The sequence below is a fragment of the Panthera pardus genome, unplaced genomic scaffold (assembly GCF_024362965.1).
Source record: "Panthera pardus isolate Hobbes unplaced genomic scaffold, ASM2436296v1 HiC_scaffold_16, whole genome shotgun sequence".
Lineage (NCBI taxonomy): Eukaryota > Metazoa > Chordata > Mammalia > Carnivora > Felidae > Panthera > Panthera pardus.
Genome location: NW_026526721.1, coordinates 71,588,434 through 71,607,797, shown reverse-complemented (window position 1 = coordinate 71,607,797; position 19,364 = coordinate 71,588,434). Strand labels below are relative to the sequence as shown.

Here is a 19,364-nt window from a genome sequence, read left to right as displayed (position 1 = left end):
CGCGCCCCGCCTCACTGAGGGCAGACGCACCGGCCGCACGGGCGTCCCCCGCCCCTCCTCCCCGGCTCAGCGCGGGCGTCGGAACCGCCCGACTCGCACGGCCTCCCCGCGGCGCGCCCGTGGCTCCGCCATACTGGTTGAGGGCACGAAGCAAGGGCGCACGCCCAGCTCGCTCGCGGTTCCTCTCGGCCCCGGATGTGACTGTTTGGCTGAGGCGCCCCGCGCCCAGCGCTAGATGGGATTGGGCGCCCACAGGTGAGGTCATCACGAGGCGCCGAGGAGGAAAGCGGGAAGCGCAGGTATGAGGCTGGCATCTGTGGCTTTGTGGCTGTTCTTCGGTGTCTTTTCCTTTTTTTGGTCTAGTGGTCTCGCGTCTGCTTTCCTGGGCCCCTTTCCCTGTGAGGTTTTCCTGTGTCAGGTCCCTGTTTCAGACTTCACTCTAACGCATGAAATTTCCAGTTCCTTGCTAGCCAAGTCCTAGCTCCGCCACCTTCTACTTAAGTTGGATCTTCTTTCTTTACCTTCGGCGTCTGAGGTCGTCTTCTCCTGGTCAAGCCCTGTTGTTCTTTGTTGGTACTGGCACTTATCAGAACCTGAGTCCTAGCGTGTATTTGGAAAATAAGGTCATCATATTTGAATCCCCGCACCACCTCCCCCCACCCCCGCCCAAATGTTTCGATAGCCTGAAAGTGCCGAGTAATTGCTGATTAAGTCCTCCCTTCTTTGGACAAAATGTAGCCTTTCCCAGTTTTTCCTGCTAACCCGATTAGTAGGCGGATCCAGGCAGCGTGTTTTTATATAATTAGACATTCCAATAGGGAGAATGATGTGGAGGCTGTAATTATAGATGGCTTCTTGGAAGAGAAAGAATTTAAGCATTATTTGGTTATATTGCATTTTCCTAGGTGGCCAGAAGTTTTCTGACAGCCTTTAAAGAATGCTTAGTGAGAGAAAATAATAACCATCATGTGAACAAGGCATTGTGCCAGGTCTTTGATTCGAGTTTTATATAATTATCAAAACAACTCTGGGGTAATTATTATAGGACTCACAGATTCCCTTAGTAGTCAACTCCACTGTCTTGCCTTTATGTGGTAAGAAATCTTTTCAGTAGTTCCCTCTGTATAATACATTTCTAATTCTCCATTAAAAACGAACAGCAACTACCTTCTCTACTCTCTGGTAAATAGTGTTTATTATTTGCTAGTCCCTTCTTCCCAGATGTTTTTTTCCTCCCAGTTTAATATCCCAGATTCTTTACTAACTAGTGCTAATGCCACAGCCTTTCAATCATTTTGGTTGCTATCCAGCTTCTCCACATCAGGACCAACTTTGGAAAACCCAAACGTGAAAAAAAAATTGACCTATACTTATTATACTGATAGTGACTACCTCATATTGTTTGAATGGTAGTGTAATCTCAGACTAGGGAGTTTTATTCATTATTCATTTTTCAACTTTCATCTATGGGACATACAAGATGTCCCCTCCCAAGGAGGTCAGAGTTTTGTTTGGGAAGGCACTTTAATTTTTTTTTTTTTTTTTTTTTTTTTTTATTCTTCAAAGATAAGTAGAGTTTGGTCCATCTGAGAAGGGGACAAAGAACCAGGCAGAATCAACAGCTTTGAAGGCACAGACACTTGAAAAGGACGTGTGGGCACATGGAAATATAACTGGAGCAGTATTTAAATATTCAGTTATTAAAGACTTTGACATTTATTCTGTCTGTCACAGTGTAGGTGAGGTGGAGCCTTTGAAGGATCTATGAGATAATTCTGGTGCTAATATAGCCCAGTCAGTGAGCTGACTTTGTGGCAAGTACCCCTGCAAGTGCCCCAGGCAGAATTTCAAAGTAGGAAAAGATTTTATGACTGGGTCCTTTTCTTTCTACAAATCATCCTCCTGACCTTGCCCCTCCCCCATATTTAGTACCCTCCTGCCTTCTGACTGTTCAGAACTTCCGTCTTCGCCTTCCACCCTTTCTAAAAATGTTCTCAAGATACCCCACCTTTCCTTGCCCACTCCATGATTTCATTAGGTGTTAAAGGAAACTATTATCTAATTAGAGTAATGCACAGTAGGCTATGATAAATTGCTTTAGACGTTACCTATGAGAAGAGAAGCTTGTTGACCCTGATACCTGAACAAGGAGGTAATGGCTCCTACCTATTTCTTGTAGGCTTTGCTGTCCCAGTAAGGAAAAACAAGAAACAGTGGCTTGACAGCTCATTTCTGAAAGATTGTTTTGATTTAACTCAGATTTAATTACATTTTTTTGCCACTGCCTTATACCACAGCAATCTGTTGTTTAATACTTTTTTTTTTTAAGTTTATTTATTTATTTTGAGAGAGAGAGAGAGAGTGCACAAGTTGGGGAGGAGCAAAGAGAGAAGGAGAGAGAATCCCAAGCAGGCCCCGCACCGAGAGCACAGAGCCCAATGCAGGGCTCAAATTCACAAACCATGATAGCATAACCTGAGCTGAAATCAAAAGTCAGGTGCTCAACCATCTGCATCACCCAGGCACCCCTGTTGTTTAATACTTTTTGATAGTGGCCTTTGGGTATGTTTCAAATAAGAACAAATAATTTTAATTTTGTAGACTAAACAAGTGATCCCAGGGGTTCTGGTTGACTCCCGTGATCAATACCCTGCATAAGCTGAAATGCTTCAATGTATAGTACATTTCTGGGACTTTCCCAACAGTTTTTCTTGCTTTAATTTTATTTTTTTAATGTTTGTTTATTTTTGAGAGAAAGAGAGCACAGAAGCGGGGGAAGGGCAGAGAGAGGAGAGGGACAGAGGATCTGTGCTGATAACAGAGAGCCCAATGTGGGGCTTGAACTCATGACTCTGAGATCATGACCTGACCCAAACTTGGATGCTTAGCTGACTGAGCCACCCAGGAGCCCTTCAACTATTTTTCTTAACATTCTCCATAATAGGTCTTTATTTTTATATTTCTGACTAGCTTGGTGATCAGTAAATATTATTCATGTGATGTAGAGATTAGAAGTTTAATTTGTATTTTACACTGGTGCGTAGAGGTTAAGGTAGGGCTGACCTTGGTTTTGTGAGATTAATAGACACTTACTGGTTCCATTATGGAAAAATTTACAGGAGCTGTGTTGTCTGTAATAGTTCCTTTAAGCTCAAAATCCATTTATTGCCTAATTTCTCACACTTTGGGGTGAGCTTAACCACGTGTGTCTTTAATGAGTTAGTCTTTTCCAGAAAAAAATTATATTAAGCAGAAAACCTGCTAAAACTTCACCAGTCGGCATTTACTTAGGTCACCTGTGGGTAGATATGTGATGGGAAAACAGAAGTACTAGAAACCTTGCCTCATTCTTGCCTTAGAGAAAACTTAAAATCCCAGTAGGAATTCAAAAACATACATGCACACAAAATCCTAAAGCTGTAGAGGGCAGACTTCCCTGGACTTTAAAGTGGATTCACTGTAGAAAAATTAAAACTAACATAGGAAATAATTGATCAATTCTCTAAAGAAAAAAGTTAAAATTATTTGTAACTCTACTGGTCTTTTCAATGGTTAATACAAACTTCATATTTTAAGGTAGCATTTTATCTATGTTAACGTGATAAGTCAGTCACCACAGATGACAGTCCCTAAGCCTAAATAACGTTAATAACATTTATTTCAAATTGTGCTAAGAGTACTTTTTTCTTCGTTTATCTGGAACATGTGGCAAAAGCCTTTTTTATGGTAGAAAATTATTTAACTACTATTTCATTACTTGTCAGCAAAAATCAAACTACCCGAGTTCCCTGTCTTTACCTCTTTCTGAGTCATTTCCTCTCCAAACCTCTCCTTTAAAACTTATTTACTTCAGTCTTTAGTTTCGTCTGTATACTAATTCAGTGCTTCTGCTGAAATAAATGTTTTTTTAAATAAATCTTTTTGTCTTTCCTATTTTGTCATCTTTATGAGAATTGCTATATCTGTTTATGTGACCATGTTTCTGTTACTTCCCCCCCCCCCTGTTACTTTGATTACTAAAAGATTAGTGATTTTTTTGCAGTCTAGTTAGTGATTTTGTGTATGTGCGAGTGTCTAAAAATGGGAGGAAATAAGCTTTGTGTCAGGAATAGAAACTTCGGGCAGATTGCCAGATTATTTTAAATCATTTTTCAGAACAATATTAGGAAATTTATCTCTGTGCTATTGGACTAAATTCAGGTTTCATATCTGAAAATATGAAAGCAGCAATGGCAATTTCTCACTAGATAAATTCTCCCGGTAGGTTTGTTTGCTTTCTTTTCTCTAACCATTTAGAGTTATATAAATTGCCCTGATTTCCTTTTTTTGCTTTATCCAACAGGCAGTTAAGGCAGGGTGGTATTATATGACAGTTTCATTATATAAATCTGGGATGCCTAGTGTATCAAGAATCTCAATTTCGCACATAAGTACTGCTGTTAAGTGTTAAGTGGGTGATAAAGTAATTAAAAATACATGAGTACAGGGCATCTGGCTGGCTCAGTCAATAGAACATGTGACTCTTGATCTCAGGGTTGTGAGTTTGAGCCCCATGTTGGGTGACCTAAGCCCACTTCGGCTTAGGTCATGATCTCACAGTTCTTGAGTTCAAGCCCCGTTTCCAGGTCTGTACTGATAGCTCAGAGCCTGGAACCTGCTTTGGATTCTGTGTCTCCCTCTCTGTCCCTCCCCTGTTCACACTCTGTCTCTCAAAAAATGAATAAATGTTAAAAAAAATTTTTTTTAAACTATTGTCAAATGGCTAGGCCCCAACCCCAGCATTTCTGATTCTCTAGGGTAGTATTGGGCAATTTATATTTCTAAGTTCCTAGTTTATGCTGATGCTGCTGGTCTGGAGGCCATACTTTGAGGACCATTGATGTAGATACATGATACCACTTTGACCAGCCTAATAAAAATAGGAGAAGTGAGGGGTGCCTGGCTGGTTCAGTCAGTGGCGCATGTGACTCTTGATCTTGGGTTTATGAGTTAGAGCCCCATGTTGGGTGTAGAGATTGCATTAAAATATTTTTTTTTTAAATAGGAAAAGTGATCATGGTAGTATTTGTTGAGCCCTCATTATGTACCAGACACTGTTATATGTGCTTTACACATATTATTTTGCTATGATCCTGTGAAATGGTGCTATTATTTTTATTACCCCCATTTTATAGAGAAGGAAAATGAATCACAGAGAGGTTCAGTAACTTGACCAAAGTCACCCAGCTAATAATAGGTAGTAGAGCTATTCAAACTCAGAGAATCTAGCTCCAGAGCTCATTCTCTAAAACATTATTCATATAAAAGATATAACTTGATAATTGAACAGCTCTCTTTTATTTTTTATTTTTTTAAGTTTATTTTTAATTATTTTTAACGTTTATTTTGAGAGAGAGAGAGAAAGAGTGGGGGAGGGGGAGAGAGAGAGAGGGAGACACAAAATCTGAAGCAGGCTTAAGGCTCTGAGCTGTCGGTACAGAGCCTGATGCGGGCCTTGAACCCACAAACTGAGATCATGACTTGAGCTGAAGTCGGACACTCAACCGAGCCACCCAGTTGCCCCTAAATGTTTGTTTGTTTGTTTGTTTGTTTGTTTGTTTGTTTTGAGGGGGGAGGGGCAGAGATGGGGGAAGGGAGAGAGAGAATCCCAAGCAGGCTCCACACTTTCAGCACAGAGCCGGATGTGGGGCTCAAACTCACAAACCATGAGATCATGACCTAAACTGAAATCAAGAATCGGATGCTTAACCGACTGAGCCATCCAGGTGCCCCAAGCATCTCTCTTTTAAAAATAATTTTTACTAATTTAAATATATGATGTTTATTCTAATGTGAACCTCATATCAGATGCTAGAGGACAAGGTTTGCCTGGGTCCCTGATAGCATAGAAAGTCCATTTAGGCATGTGCCAGCCAGGTGTACCACAATCCTGTGTTCAACTAAACTTTTGTAGACTTGATCTTCAAATGTCCTTTTTTTAAATTAAGGTTTTTTAGATGTCTTTTTAAATATTTAAGTGAAATACTGCATATTGTATTTGTCTCCTCCCATCAAGTTCTTAAATAAGAGATTATAGTTTTTTTCCCCCTCTCCACAGTGTCTTCTGGGCCATAATGGCAGTCAAGTGGACTGGTGGACATTCTTCACCTATTCTCTGCCTGAATGCAAGTCAAGAAGGCCTAGTCGCTTCTGGAGCAGAGGGTGGTGATCTTATGGTTTGGGGTGAAGATGGGACTCCATTAGGACATAAACGCTTCCAAGGGGCTGATGATGTTACCAGTGTCTTATTCTCTCCCTCCTGCCCCACTAAGCTCTATGCTTCACATGGAGAAACCATTAGCTTACTGGATGTCCGGTCACTCAAAGGTTCTTTGGACCATTTTCATGTAAATGAAGAAGAGATCAATTGTCTCTCATTGAATGAAACTGAAAACCTGCTGGCTTCTGCCGATGACTCCGGAGCAATCAAAATCCTAGATTTGGAAAATAAGAAAGTTAGCAGATCACTGAAGAGACATTCCAATATCTGTTCTTCGGTAGCTTTTCGGCCTCAAAGACCTCAGAGCCTGGTGTCATGTGGACTGGATATGCAGGTAATGAATATTTTGCAGAGAGTACTTGGGTAATTTTTAATGGGTTTGGTAACGATCAAATTACTGACCAGGCTAAATATATCTTTGCATTTTCTGTTCTCTAACGTGTCTTATCTGTGTATGAAGCATGAGCTTTATTTCTGCATGTTTAATGCTAACTTGACAAAGCCAAGTAGATTTTATTCATAAAGTAATCATTTATCCTTTAGCCTTCCTTTCTCTGTGCTTAAGACAGTCATAAAACCTGAGAATTGAAATATTTGATTCTAAACATCTTTTTAAACAGGAGCATGCTGAAGGAAGACTATCGCCCACTCTCTACAAATTCTATTATTTTTTCTAAAAGAAAAGAGAGAGAGAATCTCTTGTTGTTCTTACTTTAAAATTCTGTGGTGTATTAATTGAATTATTGTATATTGGTGACCAAGATCAGAGCATTGCCTTGAGTAAGTTTTAAAAGGAACATCACATCACAAATTAGACCAAATTCAGAGGAAGTCTGTCAGAAGAGTGGATATAGCAAGAAACCCCGTTATGTGGGTAAAATGGAAGTGTTTGTTTATTTTTTTTATTTATCTATTTATTAGAAAGAGCATGAACTGGGGCAGGGGGGAGAGAATCCTGAGCAGGCTCCACACTGTCAGCACGGAGCCCAGTGCAGGGCTCTAACCCATGAACTGTGAGATCATGACCTGAGCTGAAACCAAGAGTCAGATACTTAACTGACTCAGCCATCCATGCGCCCTGGAAATGGAACTGTTTAATTCTTAGTTTTCATGAGGGGGAAAAGTGGAATGTGCTAGTGGTAATAGAAGTCATGGGGAAGCAGACTTTGGTTTGGTTTAATAAAAGAAAGCTTTCAGATAGCTTGAACTTTCCCATAGCAGATGTACTTCCTCTTAATTTTTTTTTTTTTTTAACGTTTATTCATTTTTGAGAGACAGAGAGAGACAGAGCATGAGTAGGGAAGGGGCATAGAGAGAAGGAGACACAGAATCTGAAGAGGCTCCAGGCTCTGAGCTGTCAGCACAGAGCCCAACGGGGGGCTCGAACTCACAAACTGTGAGATCATGACCTGAGCTGAAGTCGGATGCTCAACCAACTGAGCCACCCAGATGCCCCAGATGTACTTCCTCTTAAAAGTAAATCTTGTAGGGGTGCCTGGGTGGCTCAGTCAGGTAAGTGTCCAATTCAACTCTTGATCTCAGCTCAGGTCTTGATATCAGGGTTGTGAGTTTAAGCCCCACGTTGGCCTCCATGCTGGGCATGAAGCCTAGTTAAAAATAAATGTATCACTGGAGTGAGAATAATCATGGTTTCTCTTTGGTAAGCACTTACTACTTGCCAGTGCTTTACATATTAGTTTTCATTCAACTCATACCCTGATAATTACTGTTACTTTTTTAGAAATGAGACTGAGGTTCAAATTAAGTATCCATATAGCCGCCTGAATTGAGATTCGGACTTGAGTCTCTCTGGCTCCAAAGGCTGTATTTTTTTTCTGTGACACCAGAGGTATCACAAACAGGAGATCTCAAGCAGGAGATCATCAGCAATGTGTTAGAAAAGGTTCTTGGTTTGCAAACAGGCGACTTCTAGAAAAAGAATCATTGTTTATTAATGACGTGTGTCCTGCACAGTTATAAGTGTTTATTCTTTTTTTTAATGTTTATTTATTTATTTTGCGAAAGAAAGTATGTGGAGGAGGGTCAGAGAGGGAGGGAGAAAGAGAATCCCAAGCAGGCTCCACGGTGTCTGCACAGAGCCCTATCCACAGCTCGACCCCACGAACCATTAGATTGTGACGTAAGCTGAGATCAAGAGGTGGATACTTAATCAACTGAGCCACCCATGTGCCCCAGTCTATATTCTTTACTGTGTACAGTATCTTTCAAGACTTTGTGATTCCATTAATACCATCAAAGGCTTTATCTTTCTACCTATTTGGCCAGCAGTCTTTACCACTCCCTTCTCTACCCACTACACCCCCTCATAAGTTAGAAATAAACGAGGCTGGGTTTTGTTTTTTCCCCAATGACTGCCATTACCCTCCCCCAAGCTACTGGTAGTTAGTAGGCAGGATCAGTCGATGGCCAGCAGCACTGGGACAGTCCCTAAACAATAAAGAATTGTCTTACCAAAAATGTTTATAGTTCCTCTGTTGGGAATCATTCTGCATTTGAGGGGCACAGTGACCCTACAACCTATAAACTCTTTATCCACACCTAGGTCTTGACCAAGCCCTTACAAACCTACATTTTCTACCCTCATGGTGATAATCTGCCTATTTTTGTTATACAGAAAGACCTACACACACACACGTGCGCGCGTGCGCACCCCCCCCCCCCCCCCCCACACACACAAAAGACCTACACATCCAGGTGGATATCTGTGTTGAGTAGGCAGATTGTACAGTGTCTCTTTGACTAGTCATTCTTTCAACCTTAGGCTGTACCAGTTTCCAATCTCTGGTTCATTAATATACTAGGCATGGCAGTAAACAATTAGGTGTGCAAAAATGACCTATATACTTCTCAGATTAGATAAGAAATGGGCATCTAGAATTTATTTTGCCGTCAGTTCTGGGAGAGAAGTTCTAGTGGCAGGCAACTGCTAGAGAGCAATATAGAACAACCTAAATATTTTGTGAAAAGGAGGCTTAGGTAATTGCTTATTTGATTTGACTGCCAAGACCTAAATATTCACCGTAGATTAATTTCTGCATTGGGTTGTGATTTAACAGTGGTAAGCACACAGAACTTTTAAGAAATTACTTTCCTTGGAGTGCCTGAGTGGCTCAGTCAGTTAAGCATTTGACTTCCACTCAAGGTGTGTATCTAACAGTTTACTTCTTAAAACCTGGTTATCTGATGTTATTCTAAACTTTAAGAATAGCTAATCTGAAGGAGTCCAAGACTGTAGGCATAAAAGTGGAATGGAGTTGTTATAAGGTTAATTTTGAGAGCTCTTTCTCTCTGAACAAACACATTTTACCTCAAGGCAGGAATTGAATTATTGCCACACACAGGAGATATATTCAATGTACCTATCTTTGTTATTACAGAAATCATAAAAATTATACCCTTTGATTTACATCAGTTTAAATAATTAGGCAAAGCACACTTAGAGTGGCAGGGAACTTAACAAATTGATTTATTAAGACATTTGAGACTGCTTAATTTTTTTTTCTTTCTTTTTTTTATTTTTTTTATTTTTTTTTAGAGAGAGTGCAAATGCGGGAGAGTGGCAGAGGGGGAAAGAGAGAATCTTAAGCAGGCTCCACGCAAACAGCACGGATCCCAAGACCCTGGGATCATGACCTAAGCCAAAATCAAGTGTCGGAAACTCAACCGACTGAGCCACCCAGGAGCTCCTAGACTGCTTAATTTTTTAATAAATAACTACAAAATATTTATAATATATGTGTAAAGTATAAGAAGAACATTAAATACATGTGTAGCCACCACTCAGATACAGTTTTCTCTTGTAAAGACCTTTGGAAATTTGAGACCATCATATATTTCTGTGGCATACACATTGATTTTTTGCCCCTCATTTCCACATCTGAAAATAAATGGTTCAAAAGGTTTATTGTTTTTTCTGGAGTTTGAAGGATCACTAGTACAAATACTTAAGGATCAGGATGGCAGGAAGGCTTTTTTTTTCCCTTAAAAATTAATCTTTTCTGTGGAAAGAAATGTTTTTGTAGGGGGAGGAATTTGTGAGCAGGGTCACTTTGATGTGATTGCATTCACTTCTGAACATTTGCCAGTTGTCCACTTTCTCCCCCCACTGACATTTTGTAGCACCATAACCCCCAGACTCTTGTGTTCTTTTCTTTTAGTATCTCTTGCTTTCCTGCTTTGAGTGACACCACTTGAACCAGGTGGTTGAGAAATTGTAAAACACCTTGGAATCTTTGGCAGTTAAGAAGAGTAAAGTAGTATAGAGAATGTCCAGAAAGGAACAGTCTGGAAATCTTCAATACTTGAAAATTATTCTTGGATTGGTAGAATCTGGGATGGCTGTTAACACATTTAGATTTCAGTAAATACAAAAATGTTTAAGCTGCTGAAAATACTTTGAGTATAGTTAATGTCTTAAGAGGGCAGAAAATATAATCTAGGCATTATGCACGGTAGTGCAAGAAAGACTTGGGGATACCTGCCAAGACAGTTAAGTTAGCAGATTCGGGAATGTGCCATTTGCCTTGTGTTCAGATTTTTTTTTTTTAGGGATTTGTTTCCATATCATGTCCATATCACATCTTTGTTATATTTTCTGGTATTTCTTTATTTTACTTTAATTTATTTTAATTTGTTAATATTTTAGCTTCAGCCAAATAGCAACTGCTGGCCACTTAGTAAAATGTTATAAATCCAATCTAAAAGAGTTTTCAGTGCTTTTCTTGATAGAAGCAGAATGTGTTATTAGAGGTCACTTCTTTCAGAGGCTGAGTTGAGGGCAGTTACCTTCAATAGAAAACCAAATCCTTAATATTCATCAGCAGTAGTGATCTTGTCAGTTCAGATCTGTGCTTTTGACTGAACCATGCTTATTCTAGTGTGTCTATTTTAAATTGTGAGTAATAATTAAGGGATAATACTAGATGGTAAAATAAAGCTGTCTATTCTCTGAAAGTATGAAGAATATTTTCCTTTTCAAATTGGTTGCTGTGGGAAGAAAATGAATCACTAGATTATAGAGTAAAATCAATTCACAAAGTTTTTTGTTTTAAACAGGTTTTAATTAGCATTTCATTTAAATCAATTTAGTAGGTCCAAAATCATGGTAGGGAACAACAAAAAAACCCACATATGCCAAGATGTCAAATTAATCAACAGATGGATATGGAATTTTTGCTCTTTCCAGGTATTAAGCAAAGATTAATTAAATCTCAGGATGCCTGGCTGGTTTAGTTGGTAGAGCACATGATTCTTGATCTCAGAGTTGTGAGTCCAATCCCCATGTTGGGCGTGGAGCCTACTTAAAATTTACGAAAAAATGTTTAAGGTGAATTAAATCTCAAGAAACTGACAAGCTAATAGTATATGTTACTTAATAGCATAGAAACTAAATACAGGCAAGAGAGAAGTGGGCTGGAATATTTAGGAAAGCCTTCCGAGAGGGACAGGAACTTGAGGTAAGCCTCTAAAATGGGTACTTTGGGTTGTATGAAAGGAAAGAGAAAGCATACCAGATACAAATCATTTCAGTGATGATCCAGATTTCATTTATTTAGTTGACAGGCTTTCTGACTTGCAGCCAGCATAGACTAAAATTAATAAGTTTTATAATGTTCTATTTTACTTGTAGAGATGAGGGTACAGTGACTTAAAGAAATGCAACTGCTCAAGAATGTGGATTACAGTTTGATGGGTTTGTTAATCCCAAGTTATTCAGGATCTTGTTTTCTACATTGGCGTCTGAGTTTTTCCACTGGCACATTGTGGTGCCAGCTGAATTTTTAAAAATTTAATATTGCTAGAAATGTATCATACTAATTATTATCAGACTACTTTGATGACTTTATTACAAGTGGAATAAGCATGATAGTTGAGCAAAATGGCTAGGCCTCTGTTTGACTACATAACTTCCTCTTATTTAAAGGTGATGCTGTGGAACCTTCAGAAAGCACGGCCACTCTGGATTACAAATTTGCAGGAAGATGAAACAGAAGAGATGGAAAGCCCACAATCACCTGGTCAGCTTTTAAACCCTGCTTTAGCCCACTCTGTGTCTGTAGCATCATGTGGCAATATTTTTAGCTGTGGTGCAGAAGATGGTAAGGTTCGAATCTTTAGGGTGGTGGGAGTTAAGTGTGAACAAGAACTGGGATTTAAGGGCCACACTTTGGGAGTATCCCAGGTCTGCTTTCTGCCAGAATCCTATATGCTGCTTACTGGAGGGAATGATGGGAAGATAATGTTGTGGGATGTAAGCAGTGAAGTTGAAAAAAAACAGAAGAGCCCTACAAAACATACCCACAGGAAGAAAACTAAAAAAGCAGCTTATACAAAGCAGGGTAGAAATACTCATGCTCTAGTAACAGATGAAGAAGAACATGGCAAAATTTTACCAAAACTAAGTGTTGAACATGGAGAAAAGGTGAACTGGCTGTTGAGTACAAAAATAAAGGGATACCAAAATATATTAGTAGCTGATCAAACTAGTTGTGTATCTGTATATCCCTTAAAAGCATTTTAAATCCAATAAAAAATTTGAAAAACTGCAGCAGAACTTTTTATAGGTTGAAAAAAATCCTGTTTCTTCATTTTTGTCATTCTTAATGTTTGTCATATTTTTTAATATAATTTATTGTTAAATTGGCTTACATACAACACCCGGTGCTCATCCCAACAAGTGCCTGCCTCAACGCCCATTGTCATATTTTGAATAATACCCTTCCAGTGTATAAATTATAAGACATTGAGCAAAAGATAATTGGGTAATACTTTATGTAGTAAGTGACATTAAAATTTGGAGGAGGAGAAGTAATCGGACTCAGAGTTATTAAATAACAAAGAACTAGGAAAATTGCAGACATGATTACTTACCTGGAAAGGATCTTGGTTGTCTTGTCAAGCCTCCTGCCTCAGGGAAGCCCACATATGATCTAATCCAAGTGTAGTGTAACCAAATGACATTGGTTAATTCCGATCCTAGGATGTCTTGAGGAACCTTACCAAGTTGGAAGAAGAAACCTGTTCTTACTTGTTCTCTATAAAGCCCAGAAGACTTTGCTGACAGTCACTCTCTGTTGTTTCTAAGAAAAGGGCTTCAGGGTCAGATCAGTTTAGGATATTATGCAGTAATCCGGGCTGTGGTGCTGATACAACCAAGATAAGCCAAAGTTACGAATAAGCAGAAATTCTGACTAAGCAGAAGATAAAAGTAGAGACGAGAGAGAAGTAGAGAATAGAAACCAAGATAGTATGTCAAGAGTAAGTTCCTTTTCATCATGGCCGGATCACTGTCTTCTCTGCATGTTTTGTTTTGTTTTGTTTTTTTAATTTTTTTTTTCCTGAGAGAGCACAAGTGGGGAAGGGGCAGACAGAGGAGGATGGAATCTAAAGTAGGCTTCAGGCTCTGAGCTGAGTGTGGAGCCTGCCTGAGATTCTCTCTCTGCCCCTCTCCCCCACTTGCTCTCTCTCCCTGTCTCTATGTCTTAAAAAAATAAAATAAAAAAAAAAATTTTTTAAAAAGGAGCGCTTGGGTAGCTCAGTCGATTGTTGAGTGTCCGACTCTTGATTTCGGCTCAGGTCATGATCTGGAGGTTTGTGAGATAGAGCCCCACCTCAGGCTCTGTGCTAACAGGACGGAGCCTGCTTGGGATTCTCTCCCTCTGTCTCTCTCTCACTTCACCCCCAGATCACATGCATACATGCGCACGCACTCTCTCAAATAAGCTTTAAAAGGAAGTTTAGGGCGCTTGGGTGGCTCAGTCAGTTAAGCATTTGTACCAACTGACTGACTGACTGACATCTGCCTGACTTCAGCTCAGGTCCTGATCTTGCAGTCAGGGAGTTCAAGCCCCGCATCAGCTCTGTGTTGACAGCTCAGAGCCTGGTGCCTGCTTTGGGTTCTGTGTCTCTCTCTCTCTCTGCCCCTCCCCTACTCATGCTTTGTCTCTCAAAAAAATAAGTTAACATTAAAAGATTTTTTTTAAGTTTATTTTTTTTTTAATGTTTTATTTATTTTTGAGAAAGAGAGAGACAGAGCACAAGTGGGAGAGGAGCAGAGAGAGGGAGACACAGAATCCGAAGCAGGCTCCAGGCTCTGAGCTGTCAGCACAGAGCCCGACGCGGGGCCCAAACTCGGACTGTCAGATCATGACCTAGCTGAAGTCGGATGCCCAACCAACTGAGCCACTCAGGTGCCCCAATTTTTTTTAAAGTTTAAATTTAAAAAAGGAATCAAGGCAGCTGCATTTTCTTGAGTTCTCACGGTCACTTGTTTCTGCTTCTCTCTACATGATGGTTTTTACTTGCAAAAAGTATAGCCTTTCAGGGCTATATCAACGATTCATTTCAATTCCAGAAACCAAGTGAGCAGTGTCCTAAGCTCCTGAAGAGAATATGATTGATCCAACTTAGTTAAGCACCTGCCTTTGATCCAGTCAGCTCTGGCTAGGGGGCTACTGTCATTACTAAATGACATAGTAATTTAGTATCCACATATCCAAAAGGCCCCCTCCCATAGTTGGGGAGGTAGTTCTCAGAGAAGGGGAGTACAGACTAAACTAATAGTCCAAAGATCTACAACTAACTATTGATATTTGTATGAAAATTATGTATAAAACAAACCCTTCTTAGGTCAGCTATTTTGTTACAGTTTGACCCTTTCAATTGGCAAGCAAGAGATCTACCCAGGTTACTTTAGTTAATGAAAGTTTGAGGAAACATAATGGTAAAGTAAGCAAAGGAAGGCACCTCCGTCTGGGCTTACAGAGAATCAGGATACCATTTTGAATATGGCTTAGCTCTAGTTGCCAGTCAGCTATTCAGATGACAAACGAACTTCAGTAGTCACCCCTTAGAAGTGGGCTTTCCAGGGGCACCTGGATGGCTCAGTCAATTAAGCATCCAACTTTTCATGTCAGTTCAAGTCATGATCTCACAGTTGTGAGGTCGAGCCCTTTGTCAGTCTCCACACTGGGTGTATAACCTGCTTGGGATTCTCTCTCCCTCTGCCCCCTGCCCCAAAAGTAGGCTTTCCAAAGTCCCCCATCTGTAGTAGGCTGAAAATGTCCCCTGAAGGTAACGGGTTCTAATCCCTGGAACTTACAAATGTTACTTTGGTAAAAGGATCTTTGCAGATGTAATTATGTTGCAAGTAGTAAAGGATTATGTTAAACATAATCATAGTAATTGGGTACCTGCTTTTTTTTTTTTTTTAAGTTTATTTTGAGAGAGCAAGTGGAAGCAGCTAAGGGGCAGAGAGAATCCCAAACAAGCTCTGTGCTGTCAGCAGGGAGCCCTACACAGGGCTCGATCTCCTAAACCATGAGATCATAACCTGAGCCGAAATCAAGAGTGCTATGCTTAACTGACTGAGCCACCCAGGACCCCTTATTAGACTGTAAGATGCTTGAAGGCAAGAATTCTGCCCTGTTAGTTTCAGAACTTACAGTCTGGTCTATCCTGGATCCCTTCAACTTATACAAACAGTACTCATTAAATCTTAAATGAATCAAAGGAGGTCCAGAAAGTATAAATATTAAGTATATAGAAAACAAAAAAGGTCAACCGAACGGGAGCTGGTGGCAGGGTTGCCTGGCAACCAGACTGAACCCTTTGCTTGTGTTTCACGTTATTTTTAAGACCAGCTGTCAGGGCTACACATGGTTCTCCCGACCAGTACTCAATTTACAGACACCCAGACATGCTCATTTCATATTTGATGTTCCTTCTCCATATTACAATCATTTTGTGGTCCAGGATAGACCATGCTGAGGCTGATGGCAGTGGCACCCAGTTGCTTCTCCCCGCCAAGAGCAAAAATACCTTTAGGATTAATCAATCACCCTTTGGCAGTATCATGTATAATCCTGGTGCCTTAACCTATGAACAGATCTCCCTTGACCTCAGTTTTTCTATTTATAAGCAGATAATTAGTGGAAACAGATTAATATACTGCACGAGTGCTGTGTGTGTGTGTGTGTGTGTGTGTGTGTGTGTGTGTGTGTGTGTGTGTTTGGTTTTCTGAACTATTTGATTTAAAAAATTTTTTTAATGTTTATTTACTTTTAGATAGAGTGTGAATGGGGGAGAAGCAGAGAGAGAGAGAGGGAGACACAGAATATGAAACAGGCTCCAGACTCTGAGCTATCAGCACAGAACCTGACGCAGGGCTTGAACTTGGGACTGGGGAAATCATGACCTAGGCCAAAGTCAGATGCCACCCAGGCTCCCTCTGAACTATTTGAAAGTGAGATAACCATAACACTTATCTCAAAATACATCAGCACACGTCTCCTAAAAAAGACACTTTCCAATAAAACCATAATCCTAATATATCTAAGAAATTTAGTAACAATTTCATTCTTGCTCTTGGCCAGTCAATTTTGACTAATACCATTCTTACTGTGCCAAAGTCTGGTGGTAGGAGAGGGTGGCAGCCAGAAGTGCAAAAGATGGGCCCCTCAGCCCTGGGAACAAGAGGATCCTTGTGGTACAGTCTGGTGTCTGAGCAGAAAGGCGTCTCCTTTGTATACAACCATCTTCCTGTGGTGTGCCTCTAGTGAAGAAGATTGCCCCTTCCACTGGGCTAAAGTTCATTTTAGAGACTAGACTGTCAGACCAGAGGATACTGGGAGAGTGAAGATAGGAGTCTGCTGGAGTGAACAAAGTACTCTGCTATGGCCACCACCATTAGGACCATATGCCAGCCAGAGGAGTGGGATTTAATCTAGGCCCAAGAGAGAATGTGGAAGAAATTCAGAACACCTCCCCAACACCAGGAGAGCCTGTCATACCCTGGTACTCTTGGTGAAGGAAAAGTCTGGGCTGATATTTAGTAGAACCTCCTTAAGGTCCTCCTCTATAGCCATAAAATACATTTGGGGGAAGTGATTCTCCACTTGGGCATAATTTTTCTGTAATCATTCTAGGCAATGATTGAAGAAGCATCCAGAGCATGGAGTGGTCAAGTAAAAACAATGACTTATAAATATTGACGCAACAGGTCACAGGTAGGCCTGAAAATTGAGTGGATCTTTGAAAGTTTATTTAGTTAATTGGTTTAATCTTAGGATTTCTACAAAGTATACCATCAAATATGTAATTATGAAATACAATGAAAGAGTTTGTAAGAATTGTTATGTCTTCTGAGTCCATAGACTAAACAAAATCTGCATCTGCTTCTCAAACCTGAATTTACTCATAAATAACCATATGTTGTACTGTCAGGAGTTCAATTATTAGATTCATTAAGTATTACATCTGGGAGGTACAACATTGTTAATTTTGTTATAAGCCAATGTGTGGCTGGATAAGTGCAAACATTATTTTATTACAAATTATAATAGTAAGTAAACTGGTTCAGCCACTATGAAGAACAGCATGGAGATTCCTCCGAAATTAAAGGTAGACCTAGGGGCGCCTGGGTGGCTTAGTCGGTTAAGTGTCTGACTTCAGCTTAGGTCATGATCTCACAGTCTGTGAGTTTGAGCCCCACGTCTGTGCTGACAGCTCAGAGCCTACAGTCTGCTTCAAATTCTGTGTCTCCCTCTCTCTCTGCTCTTCCCCTGCTCATGGTCTCCCTCTCTCTTTCAAAAATAAACACTAAAACAAACAAAAAAACTTTTAAAAAAAGTAGAACTACCATATGATCTTGTTATCCCACTTCTGGATATGTATCCAAAGGAAATGAAAACACATTATTGAAGAGACATATGTACTCCCATTTTTATTGTAGCATCATTCACAATAGTCAAGATACAGAAACAACCTGGGTGTCCAGCAAAGGATGAATGGATAAAGATGTGGTGGCATATGTGTGTGTGTACACACACGTGCACACACACACATTTATATACATACACATATAATGTAATACTATGCAGCCATGAGAAAAGAAATTCTGCCATTTGCTATGACATGGGTGGACCTTGAAAACATGCTAAATGTGATAAGTCAAATAGAGGAAGACAAATTCTGTATGTTATCTCTTATATGTGGAATTAAAAAAAATTGTAAAAGCGGAAAGTGAAATGGTTATGAGGGGTTGGTGGAGTAGGGGAATGGTACAGATGTTGTTTAATAGAAGTTAACAGATGAATGTATCATGTCATAGGGTATTTTTGGCTTAAAAAAACTAATTAAAAGTCTTTTAAAGTAGGTATATTTAAAAAAAAGAACTCGGGGGCTCCTGGGTGGCTCAGTCGTCCAACTTCAGCTCATGTCATGATCTCACTGTTCCCAGGTTTGAGCCCTGCGTCAGGCTCTGTGCTGACAGCTCAGAGCCTGGAACCTGTTTTAGATTCTATGTCTCTCTCTCTGTCCCTGCCCCTCCCCCACTCGTGCTCTGTCTCTCTCTCTCAAAAATAAACATTCCCTCTGTCTCTCTGCCCCTCCCCCATTCATACTCTGTCTCTCTCTGTCTCAAAAATAAATAAACGTTAAAAAAAATTAAAAAAAAAAACGGGGTGCCTGGGTGGCTCAGTCGGTTAAGTATCCGACTTTGGCTCAGGTCACAATCTCGCGGTCCATGAGTTCGAGCCCCGCATCGGGCTCTGGGCTGATGGCTCGGAGACTGGAGCCTGCTTCAGATTCTGTGTCTCCCTCTCTCTCTCTGCCCCTCCCCCATTCATGCTCTGTCTCTCTCTGTCTCAAAAATAAATAAACGTTAAAAAAAGTTTTAAATAAATAAATAAACATTAAAAAATTTTTTTAATTCTGTAAATCTAAAATTGATAAACTGAGAATGCATGAACCAAGTGATGCATGTAATTCAATTAGAGAAATGTCTTATAATTGAGTCACTGCTCTGCCCAAGGTAGCATCAACTTGCCAAATACAAAGAACCTCCTCTAAAGCAATTAGTGCCAAATTCATGTGAGAGGTAATTTAGTTTCAGCAAAACAGCATCAGCCATTATAATAAAATAATGTTGACAGTTTATTTTATTAGGTATAATTTGGTTTGTATTTAATATGTAGGGTTTTTTTGAGTTTATTTATTTTGAAAGAGAGAGAGAGCAAGTGAGTGAGAGTGTATGCCCAAGAGCAGGGGAGGGGGAGAGAGAAAGAGAGAGAATCCCAAGCAGGCT

The 19,364-nt window shown here is 40.0% G+C and overlaps 1 protein-coding gene across 1 annotated transcript; it reads left to right on the top strand.

The window, feature by feature from the left end:
* The first annotated feature begins 26 nt into the window (after window positions 1-26).
* WDR53 (WD repeat domain 53) lies at window positions 27-12,827 on the top strand. Its single transcript, XM_019448725.2, has 3 exons — window positions 27-299; window positions 6,098-6,593; window positions 12,204-12,827. Exons 2-3 carry the CDS (start codon window positions 6,114-6,116, stop codon window positions 12,798-12,800), a joined length of 1,077 nt encoding a protein of 358 aa, XP_019304270.1. The 5' UTR covers window positions 27-299; window positions 6,098-6,113; the 3' UTR covers window positions 12,801-12,827.
* The last annotated feature ends 6,537 nt before the right edge of the window (window positions 12,828-19,364 follow it).

Coding starts and splice junctions, on each gene's coding strand:
- WDR53 (XM_019448725.2), top strand. CDS start 6,114: ATGGCAGTCAAGTGGACTGGTGGACATTCTTCACCTATTCTCTGCCTG. Junction 6,594..12,203: donor CATGTGGACTGGATATGCAG/GTAATGAATATT, acceptor TCTTATTTAAAG/GTGATGCTGTGGAACCTTCA.